The 23,640-nt window shown below is 41.2% G+C and overlaps 1 protein-coding gene across 2 annotated transcripts in view; it reads right to left on the reverse strand.

Moving 5' to 3' along the window:
- FBXL17 (F-box and leucine rich repeat protein 17) overlaps positions 1–23,640 on the reverse strand; it is a 620,751-nt gene that overhangs the window by 430,483 nt on the left and 166,628 nt on the right. For both annotated transcript variants that reach the window (XM_088477668.1, XM_088477669.1), the window contains exons 5-6: positions 20,988–21,095; positions 13,563–13,693 (exon numbers count right to left, since the gene is read on the reverse strand). In XM_088477668.1, the coding sequence (XP_088333794.1) occupies positions 13,563–13,693; positions 20,988–21,095 (239 nt within the window). The remainder of the gene's footprint in view (positions 1–13,562; positions 13,694–20,987; positions 21,096–23,640) is intronic.

Consider the following 23,640-nt stretch of genomic DNA (forward strand, 5'->3'; position numbering starts at 1 on the left):
GAAACACAATATTGACAGTTTTCAATAAATTACTAACCCACAGGGATATCTTGAAAGCCATAGACCCAGATACAAAATATTGAGGAAAAAAGTGCACACAAAATATAGCAAGCACTTTCTTCAAACCATAACATCAAAAACACACATATATATATATATATATATATATATATATATATATATATCTTTTATCTAGACCCATCCACCAAAGACCTCACACCTCGTACACCCCTACATCGTAATAATAAAACTCACCTAATACCCCTTTTCGACCAAAAAACAGGTTCCGACCTTGGTTTCCGGACATGGTTCCAAATCAGATCAGACCCAGATTACACTGCACCTTCAATCTGTGTTATTCCCAGGTTAGCCCCGTTCACACTGAACCCGGGCCTGCCCTGCTAAACTTGTGAGGTCATAAAAAGTGGGAGGTGACTGCTCCATAACCACCAATCAGCTCACTTCAGGCATGACCCAGGTGGGATAACCCGGGTCGCGCCGTTGACACTGCACCATTACCCGGGTCCACCCTGGGTCCGACCTTGGTAGGTTATTTTTCAGGGTCACTTTTCCACTTAGCTGTGACCCGGGTAGACCCGGCAATAACCCGTGTTAATGCAGCAGTGGAAAAGGGGTATAATAGGACCACAAAGAAATAGCAACACATAAATAACAGCAATACAAAAACAGAATAAACAGTGACAGAAAATATACCTAACACTGGTGTTTATCAGCAGGGTCTAAATAGTCCCCATCCACATCATCTTTAAACAGAATAAAGTAAAATATATGTTACAGTAGGTTAGTGCAATCAACATAGGCAACACTCAGTAACTGCTACTAGTGTTGGTTTCCCAACTCACGGAACATGGAAGAGATAATTCAGTTTCCATCTAACCATCAGCAGCTGTGAATATCTAGCTGTAATCAAATGTTTACTCATAGGCTATAAGACTACAGGCAATTTAAAAAAACAAAACAAAACATGTTTTACTGCCAAAGTGTGCAATATTATAACAAATACTTACACTCACTTATTAGACTAAGTTGTGGTGAAAATCCTATAGCTCATGGTGTGAAATATCTGGTATAAAAGTATCAGCTGGCACCAACTGTTTGGAAAGGGGTACAATCAATAATTTCTTGCAATTATACATTAACTATCCCAACTGCAATATTCAGGACAATTAACCTCCGAGGCAGCCAGATCTCACTTCTATCATACAAGCTCTGTCCAATGGCATACCAACATGTGCAGTACTGTATATTTTCTGCACATAAGTACATTAAAGTCTTAAGGTGCGTACACACTAGGCGATCAGAAAAGACAGTACGATTACGACATCGTAATCGTACCGTCGTTGCTGATCACCTGTAGTGTCTGCACTGAACGATCAGTCGTTCAGTGCAGGCACAGTTCATCATTCCTGAACACGCCAATCTGTCGTTATCGGCAGATTGGCCTGCATGTTCAGGCTATGGACAATGTTGGAAACAACCAGCGGGAGCGCGCATCGCTGGCCATCTCCAACATAGGAATGCACGATTACTGAGTGATTGCACGATTATGATGTTGTAATCGCACAATCGCTCAGTAATATCGCCCAGTGTGTAGGCACCTTTACTCTTACCATAAAAAACACAAGAGGCTCAGTTATAATTGTATCTGGTGTCTCTAGAGTTTCCTCCAACAAAAGCAACCTTTGATTTGATCTTTACAGTAAAAATACAGTAGTTGAAAAGTACCACATAAATATAGGTTAAAAACCTATTTATAACTTGCTGTCAAAGCAGAATTGGAAAATTGGAAAATGAACGTAAATACAATGTTTGCAAACCTCCGCAAGTAAGAAAATTACAACAATACAAAAGACAAAAGTAAATGTTATTAACACAGCACAATACTTAATTGCTGTAAGGAAAAATAATGCGTTTGAAGTGACAGGTGGATTATGCAGGAGGTCATTACTAAGTGTGTAGTCACAAAGAATTGTGATTCACTACAGGAGTCAGGGGCTGTTTAGATCGCCTTAACCTGCAGTATTTATTTTCTATTCCCTTCAGCTGACTTACTGTGCGTTACTTCAGCAGCATAAGCCTTGTAATCGCTGTGAATGTCTCGCCTAAATTAATCGCTGTTACTGAAAAGATATAGTTCAATTGAGCACACTAAATTGTGTCTGATTGCTGCAGTCATTATTTTTGACATTCAAGTGCAGAAGGTCCTAAAGAGATTATTACAGAGGTATAAAAAGTACAGCGATGACAGTGCTGGTTACAAGCAGTGATTCAAGATTCTGTGCTGACATTTGTTATTGCATGGGTGGAAGCAGTCAATAAAGATACAGAAAATAACCAGGTGCCAGGCTTGGCGATACGGTTTGCATTGTTCTATAAGTAAGGTTTGTACCTCTGGCACTACTCATGTTGGTGTATTACATTCTCCTGCAGCTGTGATACAATGCTGACGGTTATTTAGCAGTTTTATGTAGACACTGAAATATAATCAGTACTGTACCTGCAGATTCCCTCCCAAGTTACACCTACAGTCTTATTTTTGGAGTCAGAAATAAAAACAGACCGTGATATTTCCATTTGTCTGTGATCACTATTAAACTGGCATCCCTAACCACATTGATTTAAGCTGTGACAAGGGGAAAAAAATATGGTTTTTTTCAGAGTAACTTCTCTGCTGCTAAAACTCTAATATTAAACTACTGTACAACAAGATGGACATATGAAATAGATTTTGAGCGTTCACTCTTCCCAATTAGATTGCCATGAGCATCACATTACTACTTTGTAATTGCTCAGTCTTGTCCCTTTTCACTGCTGTCCCTTTTATTTGGTAGCCCATACTGTCAACAAACTCAACAGTGGGCAGGTCTTTGCCTCCCCCGAGATCAGCACTCTAATCTTCTGAGGGTTGTTCAAAAAGTAATGCCTAAATGCTCACAACTCAAATTTTATTATAGATACAGATATGAAAATTTGCAGTAAAATACTTTGAAGTCTTAGTAACAGAATGACTCTACTCAAAAAATTCACCATCTGCCCTCAAACATTTTCTCCACCTCTCAACCCAAGCTGTAAATCCACTTTGGAAAAATTCCAGTGGTTAGTGTTTGACCAGGAACATATGGCGTTTTTAACAACATTTATGTCTTCAAAATGTTGACCACGGAGACAGTATTTGAGAGGTCCAAACAGATGAAAGTCAGAAGGGGCCAAATCAGCACTGTATTGTGGATGTGGCATTATTGCCCACTCCATTTTGGCAATGGCCGCAGATGTTACCATCGCAGTGTGAGGTCTAACATTGTCGAATTGTTGACCTTTTTTGGGGGATGGCTTCTTTCAGCTTCTTAAGTGTAATAATGTATCGATCACTGTTGATTGATAGGTTTTGTTCCAAGTAATCGATGAGAACAACACCTCGGCAATCCCAGAAGAATGTGGCCATGACTTTGTTTACGGATCGCTGTGATTTAAACATTTTTGGCCTAGGTGAAATTGGGTGTTTCCATTGCTTTGAATGGGTCTTTGTTTCTGGGTCATAAAGGAATACCCAGGTCTCATCTCCTGTAATGACGTTTTCCAAAAACATCTCAGGGTTGGCTTCAAAGTTGGTCAATAGGTCATTGCACACTTCCACCCTCTGGGCCTTATGATCCCTGGTTAATTGCTTTGTAACCCATTTTGCACACACTTTACGATATCCCAAATCATTGATTAGTGTTTTTACAGTGCCATGGCTACATTCCAGTTCATCACTGATATCTCCGATATTCACACAATGGTCTTTCTGAATCATGGCATCGACTTTGTGTCGGTTCTCTGCTGTCACTGCAGTTGATGGTCTGCCACCACGAGGTTTGTCGCACACGGACGATTCTCCCGATTGAAAATGCTTCATCCATCTTCTGACATTTCTATAGTCAATTGTACGCTCACCATACACTTTTTTCAGTCTTCTGTGGATTTCTGCAGCACTGCAGCCTTCTTTTTCCAGAAATTCAATGACGGCTCTTTGTGTCATTTTGGATTCCATGGTATTTCTTGGACTACCTAAACAAAACTACATATATAGTTAGCAGACATATTAAGTACAAACTGACAAAGTTTCAAATAAATGTTGCGTATTATTTCAGAGTTATGAGTATTTAGGCATTCATTTTTGAACAACCCTCGTATTATGTGTTGCTATGAATATTCCAAAAATCTGGACGGCTACAGGTTCTTCATTACGTGCCTGCGTTACAACTAAAGACAGAAGAGAAGACTGAATATACTGGAGCATCAATAGGAAAAAAAAAAAAAAAAAAAAGCACTAAAAAAAAAAAAAGACTGAATAATAACAAACAGACAAGGAGGTAAGAGGGCCTTGCGGGATGTACAGATGTGTCCACATACATATATCCTCATTGTGCTACAAGCTCCAAGTGATTCGGTAGTGCCACGTAACTTTTTACCTTCAAATGCATCTTATTCGCACAGCGATGCCAATAGTTAGCACAAGCAGCTTGTGCTGATTAAAATGGTATACAGCATGCCTATGGTCTGTGTGTGACTGCTGGTGTATCTGCATACGAAACGCTACATTACAGTGTTACACTGACACTGTAACGTAGCGTTCCACATGCAGATACACCTACAGTCGCTCACAGGACATAGGCATGCTGCATACCATTTTAATCAGCAAAAGATGCTTGTGCTAACTATTCGCATCGCTGTGCGAATATGACGCATTTAAAGGTAACAAGTTGCATGAATAAACACTCGGCGCTACAGAGTCACACCACGGCATGGCATGACTAGAAGGGCTGTTTAGCGCGCAAGGCGGCTAGATGTATGAGGACACATCTGTAGTTAGTTAGCCAATGGACTGGTACGGTCTCCTATAACTCACAGTGTACGAACTCTAGAATCACTCAGGCAAGGTCTTCACCATTAACAGTCACCCGATGTTCCCTTAGAACTGGACACGTTCACCGGCACTTAGGTGGCTGCCTGGACTTAACTCGAGGTAGTAGATGCTTACACGGTTAACCTAGGGCCACTAGATGCTATGCGACTGATTGAGGACTGGAAAGGTGTTGTAATCTTGATTAAATCTACTAGGTAAAGCTTGCATAGCCGAGATATGGCTAGAGAGCCAAGATGTGGCCTTGAGGCCAGAGGTGCAGCTATGACTACCGGGGTGCAGCTATGACTACCGGGATGCAGCTTTGAAAGCCGATATGAAAACAGATGAGAGGTGACTTTGAGAGTGGAGGTGCAGCTAATGAGCCAATAGTTACATACAGTAGATTGAGATGCGGTCTAGAGGGTTGATGTGTGGCTTTGACAGCCGGGATGCGGCTTTGGGAGCCAAGGTGGTAACAGGCTAAGGTGCAGCCTCGTGTGCCAAGGTGCGGCCTTGACAGCCGGGATGCGGCTTTGGGAGCCGAGATAACAGGCTGAGGTGCAGCTTTGCACAGGCAAAAAAAAAAAAGAAAATTTCCTTGTTTGGGGCACTCTTATGTAGATAGATCTATGATATGATTGTAGATTTATAAAACATACCTTTTATTTAAATTTACTTAGAAAAATAAGTGACGGAAAAACACGTCACTACATGTAGACAAATTATTGTGAGGCGAATTTATATAAAAACCAAAAAAAGATAGGACAAAATTACACTCAATCCAATTACAGTTGTATGTTAATAATAATCATATTGGGAAAGGGAAATGATCAATCACTGTTCTCTATATTCAACAGATAAGTGAGAGGGGAAAAGCATAAATTCACACAGTTGCACATGCCCCTGAAAAAGTTGTAGTTAATTATAGCAATATTGTACTTATCTCTGTAAAGTGCTAATTTATGTAAAAAAGTTTAAATATTACACATGTTCCTGTATAATGATGATTCAATCATACAAATTGCAGGTGTGACAGAAGACAAAAACGTTGCACATATCACTGTAATATCTTAGATTGTATATATTGCACATATCCCTGTTCAATATACTATCACTAGAATATAGAACTATTGCACAGATCACATCAAATAAAATACAACTGATTATTAAAGGCAATTGTTTATGGAAATATAGCGGTTTCCCATAAAGTGTCAGTTAGTATAAAGCATATAGATATTGCACATTTCCCTGTATATTTATGTTCAAATCATAAATCACTTTTCTAACATAAAATTATTGTACGTCTCATCAAACAATCGGTTTGTTTAACCATGAAGCAGACAATTTCAAACCGATAAATAAACCGATTCTCTTTTTTTGCCTGTACAAAACCAAACGAAATATAGTATTGTATTTTTTTCCTGGGTGCACCACCAACATTGTATTATCTTGAAGGCATTTTACATCCAGTAATATTACAATATTATTGGTATATCCAAATTTATTTTGAGCAATCACTTTATTAATCCAGTGCATTAAATCTATCCCCAATTCCCTTTTCTCTCACTTTAACAAGGTCCGGCTTTGACAGCCCAGATGGTAACAGGCTGAGGTGCGGCTTGACATCCAGGATGAGGCTTTGAGAGCCGAGCTGGTAACAGGCTGAGGTGCGAACTTGTGGCCCAAGGTGCAGCTAGACAGCCGGGATGCGGCTTGAGAGCCGAGGTGATAATAGGCTGAGTTGCGGCCTTGTGGGCCAAGGTGTGGCTTTTGACAGTTGGGATGTGGCTTTGAGAGCAGAGATGGTTACAGGCTGAGAGATGGTAATAGATGACTACAATGAGCGGCGAGGCCGCAGTCACAGCACAGCCATGGAATACCACAGGCAGCAATAAATGAACACTCTAGATGACGGAGAGAGAGTGTAGGACTAGAGTTCTCAAACACAGCAGACCAGGAACAGATGAACAGGACCATGACGGGCAGGAACCAGAAGGACAGGTACAGACACACTATAGCCGGCGATTGACCAGCAGGCTTAAGATCAGTGCTGAACCAATGAATACAAGGCAGGTGATTAATGAATCCACAGGTGAGGCGGGAACGTCATCCAGCATCACGTGCCGAAATCCGGTAATCCGATCTCCTAACAACTGGAGGTGTCGCCCCAGTACGACATGTAAGTTGTCCAGGAGCAGAATTCCGTCAGAGTGTCTGGTGACCTGGAGGAGAGACTCCTCACACTGGCGACTTGTAACACGGACGCTATGCCATCTGTTGAAATCTCGGCGTCGGAATCCCGACCCGGGACTAAACATAGCCGTCTAAATCCCGTCGCTAGTTTAGATACAGGAGCCGGAATTCCAATAGCCATAATTCCGAACGTAAGTTTAGGGTTAGGCTACGGACAGGGGGGAGTTAGGTACCACTGGGGTGGTGGTTAGTTTTAGGCACTATGTGGGGAGGGTTAGGTTTAGGCACCAAGGGGAGAGGGTCAGGTTTAGGCAATAACTGGGAGGATTAGGATTAGGGTGCAAGAAGAGTGGGTTAGGATACTTACGTACCCCGTCGGGATACTGAGCATCGGGATGCCGCTGTCTGTATTTTGACAGCTGACAGCCCGACTGCTGGTATTTCATAGCCAACCCGGCCCTGCAATCTATAGTGATCACTTATTTTATGCAACAAAGCGTATGAATACATAAAAGCGTCCTTATTTATATGGCAATGTGCAGGAGGTTATGTTGCATGTATCGATGGAATTTGTGTGTCTGAGGTATCACCTATAAAATGGAAAAGGTTATGGACTAACGTATTTTTTACATATTTCGTTCATACCTGGAAGTAAACTGCACTTAACAGCAGATATTACTTAAGTTTGTATATTAAGCAGCATTTATGACCCAACATAATATACATGGCACTAGATATACTACAATATGGAGGGTCAAAATCTCTAGATATAGCTCTTAAGATTTTGGAAAACACCTGCTTATGCTGTATGTGTAGCTGAGCCTCTGTGCAGACAAATGCAGGGTGCACCGGGTAACGGGAGATAAAGTAAAGCAGGCTCCATGAGGCACCTAGAGCAACTTGTTCCAGACTACAAAATCATTTCATGGAGATTACACAAGTTGCATTTGACGCACAGCTCCAGTTAAGGAATAGTGTCCGTCTCCACCAAAGTGGTGTTTCTAGTGCCAAGGTGCATGTCCAGCACCACCACATGGAGCTTATAGTACTGTGCATAGTATGGCTTACGGGAGTAACAGCACCAGAGGCTGCAGGCAAGATTATTACTAAGTTATGGCGATAATAGCCAAGCAGCACGACAGTGAAAAATCTGCTGCACATCTTCATAAATAATAAGGTCTACCATGCTCATGGATCCCAACTCTTTCTGATAGTGAGGAGAATAAATAAAGCAAAGAAAAACGTCCCATAGCTGTGATAAATGTGATGATATCATGCTGATATAGGACTTGAAAAATAGGTGCTCAGTTCTTTAACTACCAAAATGCTACACATTTAGGATTTCTAATAGATGCAAAACAAAAAGTTATATAAAAGAAAATGAAAAATAACTCTATGACCTTGTGTTAACACAATTAATCGTGCAGATCCTCATTCCTCGTGTATTTCCCCGATATGTGCACATGATGGTGCCTCATTACATGAACAAGCTGGAAAATGGTAGACCTGCTCCCGTAGCACACCTGTTTCTGTGCGCTGCAGAGCGGTGACCATTTTCTTGTACAATAGCTGGGATCTGGAGCTTAGCTTCCTTCCCAAGAGTCCAGGATGTCTCCCACTGATAAAGTAGAATAGGCAATTTGCTATTTTTACTTCCCCTAAACAGCTAAAAAGAAGAAAAATGGACAAATCCTAACAACAGACTAGGCATGGCAAAATACCAAAGACATGCTTTTATAATTACATCTTAACATCCCTAATTGTCACCTAATTAGGCCTAATTAGATTTAATTCCACTAAAGAGGACGATAACTACTCTCCCATGTCTAGCTTTTAGGTAGAATTTATTTAAGTGAAAACAAGGTATTTGCTTGAAAATCTGGATCTACTGATTGGCCAATTTGACATTTCCCACAATGTGATCCCTGCAACCCCCTGAAAGATGTATGCAACTCTGCCAGTGTAAGCCAGAATTCAGTTAGCAGCACATGATGGTGTAAATTAGGATCTCATTTAAATTAGTGTGCGCTCCTGCTCTGCTTACAGGGTGGCAACATGCCACAGCAGTAAGAAGTTTGTGCGATTTGGCAGATATGGCTTTCAACATTAAAGTAAAATACGTATCATCTATATACTGTATATTTGTCATAGCACCAATGCAAAAAATGAAGGAAAACGCTATACTGTATGATTTACAAGTGCAGAAATGTGATTTAGTGGTAGATGTACTAAGCTCTGTAAAGTGATAAACTGTAGAGTGATAAACCACCAGCCAATCAGCTCCTAACTGTCATTTTTCAAAAAGAGCCTGTAACATGACAGTTAGGAGCGGATTGGCTGGTAGTTTATCACTTTCCAAAGCTTAGTACATCTCCCCTAGTCTTGAACGTTAAATTATCACAAGCAACAGACAGGGCTAGATTTGCTACACTGAAGACCAAAGCCTCCCTAAAGGTGAAACTAGTCAGAAAACTACTTTTGGTGCTGTAGTACCATCTCTGTGCTATACACCGGACCAAGACAAGAACCTGTCGCCAAGGTGCAAATGCATTTGTTTTTTGCTTTACTCCAACCCCTGAACTAGCCCCTAAATAACAATATTTTGAATTTAATAGGACATAATTAAGATAATGTGTAAAAAGGAGGCCAGTTTTAAGTTGCCCACAAATTAATTGACCCTGTTATTAGGCAAGTACTGAATCTATGGCAAGTGTTGATTTGCAGACTAGATTTGTGGACCCACCACCAAAATATTGTTACATAATGTTAATGTGCTGACTAACCAACTAGATTGTGGGTGTTGGCCAATCAGAAGCATACTGAGGATTGGGAGAAGCACCAGATTCTATCTCTGACATTATTCTAGTCACATAACACTCACACACATTGACTTTCATATTAATTATGTTACTTAGAAACATGTCAAAATCAAAGCATTTATTACATAAGCTTTAGCTGCGAGTATTATTATATTAAATATCCAACTCTCTCAATTGTTCAATACCACCCCTGATTTCCCAGGACTACTAGAGGAGCTGGATAGAATATTAATATATGAATTATGTATTAAAAGGTGGTAAAATTATATATTGTTACATGTTATGAAACTGAAATTGTTCACTTCTGATCACTTTAGTAAATTTTCCTACGTGCCATAAGAAATATAAAGTTAGCACAGTTCACACATAAAAACAATGACAAGCTGTGATCATCGGTAATAACAGATGTAACCAATACTTTGTTAACATATTATACTACACCCAAATAACTAACAGTCATAAATAATGTCAACATTCATCATATTGACATGACAATGTCAAGCTGGTCATAATGTCGACATTCACCATGTTGACATTCGTCTTGCAGAGAGTGGTGAAATGTCGACATGTTAGAATGTCAACATATTGTCCCTTGTGGCCCTGCAGAGACTTACCTGCTCCAGGGTAACAGGAGAGGCTCTAGAGTGAATTCCGGGTCCCAGCGGTCATGTGGCCGTCACTTCCAGGTCAGACCTCCGATCCTCCGGGCATTTGAGCAAGTATTTTTATGCTGTCCCTAACCATCCCTCTAGCAGTGCCTAACCCTTACCTCCTCACCCTCCCTCCCTGCCGCCTAACCCTAATGTCGACATTGTAAGCAGGTCGACACACTGTCTGTCGACATGTTGTCAATGTCGACATCATAACGGTCAACGTTGTAGTATCAACATTATAATCGTCGACCTTTTTACTACATCCCTGTTATTTCACCACTAAAAATAGTACAGGATTTACAGCAAAGAAACAGGCTGTTAAGCTTGGAACCCATGTTATAAGTGATGCAGAAACCACGGGATGTGCTTTCAAGGCCGAGTATTGCTGAACTGTTCAAGGAAAAGTTTTATATTTATTTTTCTAATGTGTTTATATAGGGGGCATACAGCTTACTAACTAAAACCGACAGAACGCAGAACTAGCCAAATAAATGGAAAATGAAATTTAACAACCTGATATACTCACAAGAGAGACAAAAACATGAAAGAAAATGAATGCTTAAACAGCATAGACCTAGCTGCTGTGTTTAAGAAAATAAAACACCAGAGGTACATCTTAAGGGCATAACAAAAACTCAAAAACTCTGCACAATCTCATACAATGGCAGCAAACGAAAAGATGCATTTCTCCAGTTGACATGTTTAATTTAAAATAATGTCAATCCCTGCAGAGATAGGCCCTAGTAAACATACTATAACAGGACGACTAAAAATGTGTCAGGATCATGTAAGATGGAAAAAAGAGAACATGGAAAAATGAAATGTAATTTTATGGAGAAGGGCTACTAAACAGCTAGCAAAACACAGAAAATCACTTATAACAACAACACAAGTGCGAGCTGCCTAAATCTCTTCATTTTGATAATGCATCATATCTGCTCCTTCCTGGAGATGTGGGAAGGTGAAGGTGCTCAACCACTTAAATATAGCCCACGGAGTATGTAGAGTGGTACAGGAAAATTAGTCAATTACACCATCACATGTAAAACATTAATAAAAAAAGATAACGACAAACTTGTTAGACCAATGACAAACCAGGAATGGAGAGAGCAGAGGGAATAGTTTTATTTCCTGCAATACAGAAAGGATGCCAGGAATAGTTTCAGTATGCGGGATCCAGAAAGGATGCCAGGAATAGTTTCAGTATGCGGGGTCCAGAAAGGATGCCAGAAATAGTTTCAGTATGCGGGATCCAGAAAGGCTGCCAGGAATAGTTTCAGTATGCGGGATCCAGAAAGGATGCCAGAAATAGTTTCAGTATGCGGGATCCAGAAAGGCTGCCAGGAATAGTTTCAGTATGCGGGATCCAGAAAGGCTGCCAGGAATAGTTTCAGTATGCGGGATCCAGAAAGGCTGCCAGGAATAGTTTCAGTATGCGGATCCAGAAAGGATGCCAGAAATAGTTTCAGTATGCGGGATCCAGAAACGATGCCAGAAATAGTTTCAGTATGCGGGATCCAGAAAGGCTGCCAGGAATAGTTTCAGTATGCGGGATCCAGAAAGGATGCCAGAAATGGTTTCAGTCTGCGGGATCCAGAAAGGATGCCAGGAATGATTTCAGCATGCAGGATTCAGAAAGGCTGCCAGGAATGGTTTCAGCATGCGAGATCCAGAAAGGCTGCCAGAAATGGTTTCATCATGCAGGATCCAGAAAGGCTGCCAGGAATGGTTTCAGCATGCGGGATCCAGAAAGGCTGCAAGGAATGGTTTCAGTCTGCAGAATCCAGAAAGGCTGCCAGCAAATGTATAATTTAGTTCCTTCTTGTACCATAATCGTGAAATATAGTGTGCTTAATAAAGTTTCAGTTCCTATGCCATGTAAGGAAACCTGTAAATGATCTGTCCTTCCTCCGAGCATGAAACTAGATCTAATAAACAGTTATTAGTTTCTCTTAGCCCCAGTTTACATTGACTCTGTTAGAAGTGGTAAATAAATCTGGGTGATCCTGGTTACAAATATTAAATAACACAGCCTATGTCGCGTTAAAGAAAATTAATTATATTAGAGAACCTGCCTGGTTTACAATGAGCAGGTAACATTTATTTTACCTCACTTAATTCGAACCAAAACTAAATTGTATATAAGATGAAAATGTAAACTATAACTCCATTTACATGGGATCAATAATATAGTAAATGTTATTTACTTGATTATGGACTCAGCACTGCATAAAATTGCCAAGATTCATAACAGCAAAGCACGTCTGTCCCCAGATGGTGCTCTGACAGATTTGGCTCAGTTAATAGGAATACTAGAACCCAAAAGTTTAATTTTCAGATGCAAAACAATGACAATAAAATACACTGGTCAGTGAATTTGCTATATATTAAAAACAAATAGTGGTTTTAATTGCTCTTTTTGATACCAGTCACCAGGATAATGTCAGGCTTTTATACTAGATCCCAGAACAGGTGTAGTATAATGCAGTAGCCACAAGACTGGACTGTTAAAATATTTGTCAGTAAATTAGAACTGGTGTAGATAGAAAACGGTCATTATAGCTTCTGGGCATAGCGTTAACGGTTTATATCTCCCCTCCCTGGTGTCTGTTTCTGGGTCTCCATGTATCTCTCCTAGCCACCGGCTCTCGGATCAGTCTATCTTCCCTCATTCCCGTGTATCTCCATCTATCTCGCTGCCGGTTCCCCGTGGAGGCTGCTGTAATGTTCAAGCAGCCTTGGCAGTAATAATATTTTATTTTCCTGTTTCATAGTAATTGTGCTCTCCAACTGCATCCACATTAAGGCAACACAGATTTCTGACATTTATGCAATATTTTTATAATATATATATATTTTTTAATATTTTTAAGAAATTATTATAAAGATATGTTGAGAGGGAATAAATAGTCATTAATAACATACGGTTTAATCTGTAAGTGTCAGACTGAACATGGCGCATTGAATTAATTATATGCTCTGTATGGTTACCTGTCATCAATATTCCTGTTCAGGCAAAGATTCAAAGAAGTGAGATTTCGGCACTTCTTTACAATCTCCATCACCGTCTCATTGTCCAGTTCATTGATGTGACGCAAGTCAAGGCTGGAAAGGTTTTTAAGCTTAAAATAAATAGATAAATAAATAGATAAATATATTGCTATAAACAAACCAAGAAACAAACCAAACACAATGTATTTTGTTGTAATTAAAATATTGGTAATTGGAATGTCCTAGAATGGTTGAATTTATTCCATATATAATTCTATTGACTAATTATAAAGAGATATGGTAAGAACTTACCCTTGTTATCTCTATTTCTACGAAGTCCATAGGGTTCCACAGAATACCTTGGGGGTATTGGTGAGGAAGTCAGGCATCGAGCATTATAGAGTTAATTTTCAGCCTCCCAGGATGCACTGGGGTCCCTCTCCTATACCCCACCCCCTATCCAAGGCTCTCAGTTTCGTAACAAGCCATAGGCCGGAGGAGGAGAACAAAGAGAGTAGAAAGTCTGGAACACACAAGAATCACATTCTCACCAGAGGGAGACAGAAAAACCGGTGACTAGATTAAAGCCCATCTGCAGCACAGGTGGGACAGGGTGGGAGTCCTCTGGAAACCTATGGACTTCGTAGAAATAGAGATAACAAGGGTAAGTTCTTACCATCTCTCTTATTTTCTACTTTAGGGTCCATAGGGTATCCACAGGATACCTTGGGGATGTCCCAAAGCAGTATCCTTTAAGGGTGGGGACGCTCCTGTGCTTGAAGGAGAATCCGCCGCCCGAAGGAAGCATCCTGAGAGGCAAAGGTATCAAATGCATAATGAAGAAAAAAAGATTTTGCCCTGGTTAGGCGCTAATAGGATGCTAACAAACTGAATCATCCGAGGAATCTAAAAAATTTAGAATGAAACATATACATTTATTCAATAAACAGAAGATAAAAACAGTGATAGAACATGGAACATAATCCCATTAGGACACAGGGGTCCAACAATGAAGGTGATATTGGATTACAACCATACAATAAAATTAATCCAAGTGTAGCAGTGGATTTGGGGAAGGCTGAGCAATCCCACGTTGGGGCTTAAATACCCAAATAAAAAAAAAATACATTGGACAAAAAATTTCAGTATAAATAGAAATAAAACACCATTGCTATTTTCTCTTCTGAACTCCAGCTTCCGGCTCTCTCCATGCGCACTATGGGAGAGACGTCATGATGTCTCTCCCATAGTGCCAAGGAGCAGGCGGGCGGACAGGACGGCGGCGGATGCAGGAGTGGGGATTAAGGTAAGTGTTTTTTGGGGGTATTTTTTGTACAAGAAGCACTATATTGGGGAACTACTACATGGGCACTTCTACAGGAGCACTATATGGGGCACTGCTACAGGGGCATTATATGGGGGCACTGCTACAGGGGCACTGCTACAGGCGCATTATATGGGGGCACTGCTACAGGGGCACTATATGGGGAGCACTACTACAGGGGCATTATATGAGGGCACTACTACAGGGGCATTATATGGGGGCACTGCTACAGGGGCATTATATGGGGGCATTGCTACAGGGGTATAACTATGGGGGCACTGCTACAGGGGCATAGCTATGGGGGCACTACTACAGGGGCATAACTATGGGGGCACTACTATAGGATTTCCTTCCTTTCAAATCAAGGGGGTAACGTCAGCGTATCTAATTATATTTTGAGGTAAAAGGTAAAAAAAAGTTCCCTGACCCCTGCTCTAGGGCAACACCATTCAAAAACGGTATGCTACACTCGGTGGTAAATTCTCGCAGAAGCCGGCTTCCGAGCTCTGGGCATGGTTGTAACTACAGAGCTGGAAAAACCCCAGGACCTTAAGAGGGCAGTTTCAACAGCCACGCCGTCAAAGACAGACGACCCAGGTCCGGGTGATGGCAAGGACCTTGAGACAACAGGTCCGGACGTAGAGGCAACAGCATCGGATCGTCTACGGAGAGACTCTGAAGATTGAAGTACAAATAACATCTGAGCCACACTGGAGCTATCAGCAGGAGCGTGCTGCCTTCTTGCTTGAATTTGCGAATCACTCGAGGAAGAAGGGAGAACGGAGGGAAGAGGTACACAAACTGCAAGGTCCACCGGACCAACAGAGGGTCTACCAGAAGTGCCTCTGTGCCTCTTAACACCTCCTGGTGAAGAGACCATTCTCCTGGATGCACGTCTTGATGGCTGAGAAAGTTTGCTTCCCAGTTGAGGACTCCTGGTATGAACACTGCCTAGATGGCAGATTGCCTTCCGCCCACGCTAGAATGTGGGACACCTCTGTCAGGGCCGCCTGACTGCGGGTTCCAAAGGAGACCTGTCCATTAAAGGGCAAGCATTCCAATCCCTTTTCGGAATCTGCGTCCGCTTTCCAAGAGCTCAACCATAGAGTGTGGTGAGCCGCCATTGCTGCTGAGGAGATTCTGGAAGTGAGGAGCCCTATATCTAAGGCTGCTTCATTAATCTACGTAGCTGAGTCTCTTAGGTTACCCACTAACTCCACCTGCTCAGGTGACGAGTCAGCGTCAAGAGACATCTCCAAGCTATCAGCCCAGCGCTCCCTAGTTTTGGCTACCTGGCACACGGCCATAGCCTTTCTGGCCTCCCCTCCAGCAAGGGAATAAATGGATTTTAGGCATATTTCAACTTTGCGATCCGTAGCATCCTTTAAGGAGGACATGGGCAATGTAGCACTCCTCACCAGGCGTGTGACATGAGAATTCACCTGCGGAGGGGTTTCCCATTTGGAAAAAACATTATCCGCAAAGGGGTATGCAAAGGCCAAGCGTTTCTGAGGTTGGTACCACTTACCCGGATTTTCCACGCCCCCTCTAAATGATCCACTAACTGACCAGATAGAGGAAATACAGTGGCATCACCTTAAATATCCTTAAAGAAGGCATATGTGGATTTGGCCAAGGGGGGGGGGGTCATCATCTTCAATAACCAAGGCCGCACGGACTGCCCGTATAAGGCCTGGTATATATATTTTAGACTAGACTCCGCCTCCTTAGTACGGGGGGCTCCTGGTCTGCAAAGTCAAAAACCTCACCGTCATCAGACGTTATGTCATATTGAGCCATCTGGGACACTAAAGGCCGCTGAGCAGGCCGCAATGATGACTCCCTCTGCAAAACGTCCGTTAGGTGCTGTATCGTATTGGACAGTGAATTCACCCACGCAGGCTCTTGCGAGACCTGGGGGAGCGAAAGTGGGAGACACTGAGGTACCATCAGCTGCCTGGGGAACCTCTGAATGGGTGATGACACTACCGACTGCTGTGATTACCCCATATGGGGAAACGCAGGGGGCGTCGTCAGCTGGCCCACAAGGGTTGTAAGTGCCTTAGCAAAACAAGCCCAGGGCGGTTCCTGTACTGGGGCAGTGACAGAAATCGGGCGTGACAGTAAATAACATGCCCTACATAAACCCTCAGTGTGTCCATCACCCTCCGCTATTGGTACATTACATGTGGTACACTTTAGCTGAAGAGGAAAATCACGTTCACTCCCAGACATGGTGAGTGAAACGGAGCTGTATGTGACTCCCCTCACAGACAAATATTTTTACTGTGAGGCAATGAACACCCTGCAAGACCGCACCGCAGGGGCTTTCGCATAAAAAGAACACGGATAGTATAATGGCTGACAGGCAGAAGTGAAAGTACAGGCAGACAGCGCTAGCATTAAGTCACATACAATGCAGAAACAAGCCCTACACTATAAGCACTGTGATCAACTACTCAGACACAGCGCCTGGTAGGAAACAGCGCTGCATACACTGACCTTACAAGAGCAGAGGTATGCAGGGGGACCCAGACCGCGATGCCACCTGTATCCATCATCATTTGCCACTTCCCATGAAGAAAATGGCCGCCGAGGAGCAGAGAGGAAGCGGGCCCAGGGAGGAGCGCTGACACAGCCCGCCAAACCGATGTGGAGAGACACTGTGCAGCGAGGAAGGCGCTGGCTGTTAGCTCGGAAGGTGCGCTCCCCTGGCATGCATTTAACCCCAGGGACGCTGGAGCCTGTCTGCTCTGCTGCAGCCCGCTGTCCCTGGGGCCTGTGGAAGCGCAGGTTAAAACATGGCTCCACTCGCAGCCAGTCCCCAGGGAGCCCCCTGCCTGGGGACTCAGGACTGTGTTATCCCGGCAGGCACCCTCCGCGGGACCCGCCGCTTACCTGTACCCCTTAGATCCGGCCACAGTCTGGGCGGTCCGGGGTCACCGCTAGCCGTGACCCCAGACCCTCACCAGAATCTCTGGATCTGTACCAGCGTTCTGGTCCGGCGGGGTGAAGGAGCGACAGGATGGAAATCTGTACAGACTGTCCATGATGTACTGCTCTAGCTCTAGCATCCTGGGAGGCTGAAAATTAACTCTGTGGTGCCCGATGCCTGATGTCATCACCGTCATCACTGTGGATACCCTATGGACCCTAAAGTAGAAATACTTATTCTTGTTACTAAATTTTATTTAACCAAGGACTAGTTGCCTTTCCAAACTTGTTCTGTCTGAAAGTACATTCCCAACTTATCCACCTTCATAATGCAAACTGTGCACTGATACTCTTAAAGCCCATTTAATGAGAAAGATTAGATTTACATTGGAAAAGGGAAAAGCTGAGAGAAGAGGAGTCAGTGTGGCCCAGAGAGGCCAATAGTACAATTGTCAGAGTACATTAGTGTGGGTAGTATGGGGGCAAAAGGGTAAGCTGTAATACAGAAATAGGTTTTCAGAGAGCATCTGTAGGAGAGTCTGAGGAGCTGCATAAATGGGTAGCAGCATAAGAGAACGTAAATGAGAGAAAACAAAACGTAGGTATGAGTTAGATATAAAAGGGCATGAGAGAAAGTATTTTAAGGTGACATTTCAGGTGTATAAAAGGTGATGTTACTGAGACTCTTTTAAGGGGCCTATCCATTAGCAGATGTTTTTCTGAACGATGAAAGACAAAAGATATCTATTGAAAATTCCGGTGGCTGTGCTGAAAGATATTGGACATGTACATGACAGATTTTTGCAATAGACGAAAGATGAACGATATTGCAAGACATCATTCAGGGAGTGGATTTTTTTCTCTCTAGTGCTTTGTAGCGGCTGTTAATATCATTCGTCGTTTACCGCATATAAACTTCCAGATATTTCTAACATCTGGCAGCGATATGCGATAATTGTTCTTGCATCTCATCGGTAGTGCTTCCTACTTCGCCTCGGTAAAGAGCCGAAGCAGGAAGCGTTATATATCGGCACGTTAAGTGCCGCTATCATACTTCTACCCCAATGTTCGTTACCGTCATCAGTAGATATATTAGGAGCAAAAGTTTTTATGGTTGGAGTCCTGGTGGTTGCTCCTAGTAACCAGAGGAGTAAGGATTGGAGCTGGGAAGCTGAACCGGAGATCAACACATTGCGCATATCTCCCAGCCAGGGTGAGGATTAGTGGCTACCAAGGGGCATTGTCAGCAGTCACCGTACCTCTCCGAAATACCCCGCACAGATAGCAATACACATCCGGCACAGGTGCGCGGCAATAGGAGCTGATACCTCACACAGAGCCCCGGGGAAGCGTGAGTGATACCTTTGCTCACACACGGCAACCTTCCCCTCAGTGTTGCTAGAGGATATCCACCTAAACTGTGGGGAGAAGTGGCAGGTATTTGACCTGACCACAAGGGACAGCTTCTCAGTTCTAATCCTTACTCCTCTGGTTACTAGGAGCAACCACCAGGACTCCAACCATGAAACTTTCGCTCCTAATATATCCACTGAAGACGGTAACTATTATAACAGCTTAAACTTGGAAACTTTGTCTATCTATCTCTTATTTCCACACATTGGAGATTACAGTTTTTAACTTTGTTGCAAATCATTACTCATCAACTTACCTGTTACACAGGATTTATACATGTGTGAGCTAATACATGTGTTTTACTATTATAGGTAAGTCCTGGAAAAATTGACATAATCTGTTATGCTGAGTATATACTATATAATTAACGGGGCGATACGCCCAATATCAGCGGATCTCCCCAATAATTGTACTGTGTGTGCGGGTGACCATGGGTAATATATCGATCAGTCGGGCATGCTGGATCGTCCAGTGTGCCCGTCCGATGTGATATCTTGTAAGTTAATTGTCGGCCACAATGAGCAGTGTATGCCCAGCTGTGGCCGACTGACAGACATTTCCCCTGTTTCTTCACAGAGAAGGATCGGGAAAACGTCTAATTCACGGGGCGGAGCGCAGATATCGGGCCCAATACAATGTGAGATATCTCAGTGTATGCCAGCTATATTTGTTGAGTATCAGGTTGCCAGAGAAACTGTCTGCTGGTCTGACAGGCATTTGATCTTGCGGTGTATGCCCAGCATAAGTATTAGGGACCCACCTGATAGTGTTCACCTTGACGTGTTGGATGGGCAAATATTTTTGGCCAAACATGTACTAAGAACCTCACATATACTCCATGCTAATTGTAGAGTTTATCAGGATTATTTTGACTATCATTATACTTAGTGCTCAGAGTGTGCACCTGCACTTTCTTTTTCCTGTGATGTTCTTTCTCGTTAATATTCTATATCACCCTTTAAAAACAATATAAAAACAATAAAAAACATTGTGTTTTACAATTCTAGCCATACACATTTTTCATGCACATGAGCAGTAGAAAAAAAAGTGTATGCCAATACTACAAATGGCCTTGCATCCAACTGCTAATGAGGAATGTTACCTCTAAATAAAGAATGTAGGCCAAATGTGTTAAACCAATATTTACAATCACTGCAAAAATATCACAATAAACATTGCTTACACCTTCTCAATCCAGGCAAAACAAAATTTAGTTTTCAAACTACAGTAACATTTGTGGACTCTGTAAGACCAGGTGCTTATTCCACTCTAAGTAAATTTACTGAGGAAAGTTAACAAAAACAAACTTTTCTGAACCATTTACCTTAGTAGAACTTGTTTCAATGCACTAGCTCTATATATGATTGCAATGTTTTCTCCCTGACTGCTTTTTTTAGGCTCATGTTTAATCATTAAAAAGCTGTGTATTACTGTACATCAGCATTATAATTTGCAGCCTATAAAATAAGTCATGGGTTTCTATGGATTACCACTGATTAGATACATCTTCAAGTAAAATGTATCTAACAGTACCTGGGCCTGCAGAATGTCCTCACCATAGCTTTTATCGGCATTAGCCTGTCCTCAACTAGTGATTCTAAACCACTATTGCTGATACAGTAGTTCTTCTAACATGTTTATCTATTTAAAAACAAAATGTACAATGGTGCACTTATTTTTTTACATCCTTGATCTAGAAATAAAAAAGGTAACACAAAATCAAATAAAAGATTTAAGCGGATTTGCTTTCTTACATTGGTAAGACGTATAACTCCTTTAGAAGTAACGGAGCAGCCCATGAATCCAACATATTGCAGTTCTGGACAGTGTTCAGCAAAGGCTTCTACAGACTTATCCGACACCTGAAATGCACAAGACAAAAATAAGGACTAATAATGGCAAAGCAATTTTAGCTGCCACCAAACACAAATGTACAACATTTCAATAATCCCATTGCAATAAACCACCACCATTGAATGTTAGGTAAGCAAATGGAAGATGCATGATAAATTGAAGAGGGGGATTTAGGTAAGGGTATTCTTGGGAAGCTGAATTTATGGTAGCATTACTGCCTCACAGCACTGAGGTCGTTGGTTCGATACCCACTACGGCCCTAACTGTGTGGAGTTTGTATATTCTCCCTGTGCTTGCGTGGGTTTCCTCCGGGTTCTCCGGTTTCCTCCCACACTCCAAAAATATACTGGTAGGTTAATTGGCTCCTAACAAAATTACCCCTATTGTGTGTATGTGCGTGTGCATGTGGTAGGGAATATAGATTGTAAGCTCCACTGGGGCAGGGACTGATGTGAATGGCCGAATATTCTCTGTAAAAGCGCTGCGGAATATGTGTGCGCTATATAAATAACTGGTAATAATAATAATAATAATAATAATAAATGAGCCACATGTACAAATAATTTATAGTTTACAAAAACTAAATTAGCCCAAGTTGTTTTACCAGCTAAGTTATACCTAAATAATCATATGCAATTATTGCTCTGACAACATAAACAATGAAAGCACAAGCTCAAAGAAAATGACAGACTACTTGGCTAATACAATTTCAATTATCCCTCATATATAAAGGTTTATAGCTGTGATAGAGGTTTACATTGTAGACAAATCCACATAACAAGATTTGCCTGTTTGCTTTGCATATTTGAGAGTCTAATTTTATAATGGTACTGAAAGTCTTAGCACCTACACTTGTATGGGCTAAAATAAACCAGGTCACTTTAATAATAAAATACATACTGTATGTGTGTTAACCACTCCTGTAACCCGACATAGAGACCTATTGTTAGATTGTCTCCATGGTGTCTCAACTCATGTCACTTAAAACGGTTTTCTATTTTTTGTTTCTAAATATACAGTACGAACATCATCCTGCATGGATAATAGTACAAACTGTGCATGAACTTTGTACATTAACAAAATCCATAACGGAACATTACAGCTGACTTGTAATCACCACACAATGGTTTAATCAATACCACAGAACAGTTACATAGCATCTCTTATTCAGCCTTAAGACAAGTTCACCATTAGTAATACATCCTATTTACAGTAGGCACAGAAGTGACAACTGTGTCTAAAAAGAAAAGAAGGACCATAAAATAATTTATCTGTAAAACAAAATGTAACATGATATGCTTAATTAAACCTTCCTTATATCATGCTGTTGTGGTAAGCATTAAAAAGATACAAGATTAAACATTTGCCTATGTACTAACTATATGAAAAATACACATTACAACAGCTCTTAGCAACAGATATTAACAAACATTTTTAATCTGTACAATTAAAATTGGGATGTGGTATATTTTGTCAACATTCACAATGTCCCTATGGTCTTAATGTTGACATATTCATAATGTCTTTGAATGTATTTTGAGTGTACTTCTATCTCGAAGGCTAATGAAAATGTCAACAGTATAACAGTGACAACATTGCCGATGTTGGCATTCTGTCTTATAACATTTAGCAGATGACAGCATGAATGATGTCAACATTTTACCCATATCGACATCATGAATGTTGAACTTATGCTGTCGATACCATGAATATTGACCTACGGTTATTGAGATTATGAATGTTGACCTTCTGCTGTCAACATTTTGAACGTAGACATCGTGGCCTCCAGCTCCTATAGTCTCTATTGTCAAATGCTTATATATTGTAACATTTGTTTATCTTACATTAAAATGCATGTTTATATGTTTATTTGACTAAATGTATTCCATTAACTCACTACTGAGATTAACAATATTATGCATCCCTTCTGAAGAACATTGGTTACCCATCATTGATCTAGTGCATTACAGATTAATAAAAGCAAACTTGACTATGGGCTATTGTACTCTGTGTATATTTCTTAGGAAATAACCCCCAAAATGTAATGTTTGCATAAAACCTATGACAGTATATAAAAATCCAAGGCTATAATGTCTCACATTTAATGATCTATAAAAATATACTAAAATTATTATTTTTTTTACCCTTTTTGAAAACGAAGCCCTTAAATACTACTGATATAGACAATGACACTCCCTTTCCAAATTAAAAGTAATATTGCAATCCAGGTATTACCAAAAAAAGCAACTGGCATGGTAAATGGTAAAGCACTTTACACATCACTTAATTTTGTTGGCTAAAATCTTGGGATAAACGACATCAAGCGGTATAGTTACTAAAAGTCGATCTTGGTCGATTTTTGCTCGATTTTGTGTTCCAGAGTCTAAATCACACATTTACGAACAGATGATTTTTTACATCTTTTTATTAAACAATGTCAAAAAAATCATCTCTAAGGTAATGTGTGATTTAGACCCTGAAACACAAAATTAACCAAATATCGACACAAATTGACTTTTAGTAAATATACCCCTAAATCACAGTTACCAACAG

This window comes from Taudactylus pleione, unplaced genomic scaffold (assembly GCF_031769625.1).
Source record: "Taudactylus pleione unplaced genomic scaffold, aTauple2 ptg000202l, whole genome shotgun sequence".
In the NCBI taxonomy this organism is placed as follows: domain Eukaryota; kingdom Metazoa; phylum Chordata; class Amphibia; order Anura; family Myobatrachidae; genus Taudactylus; species Taudactylus pleione.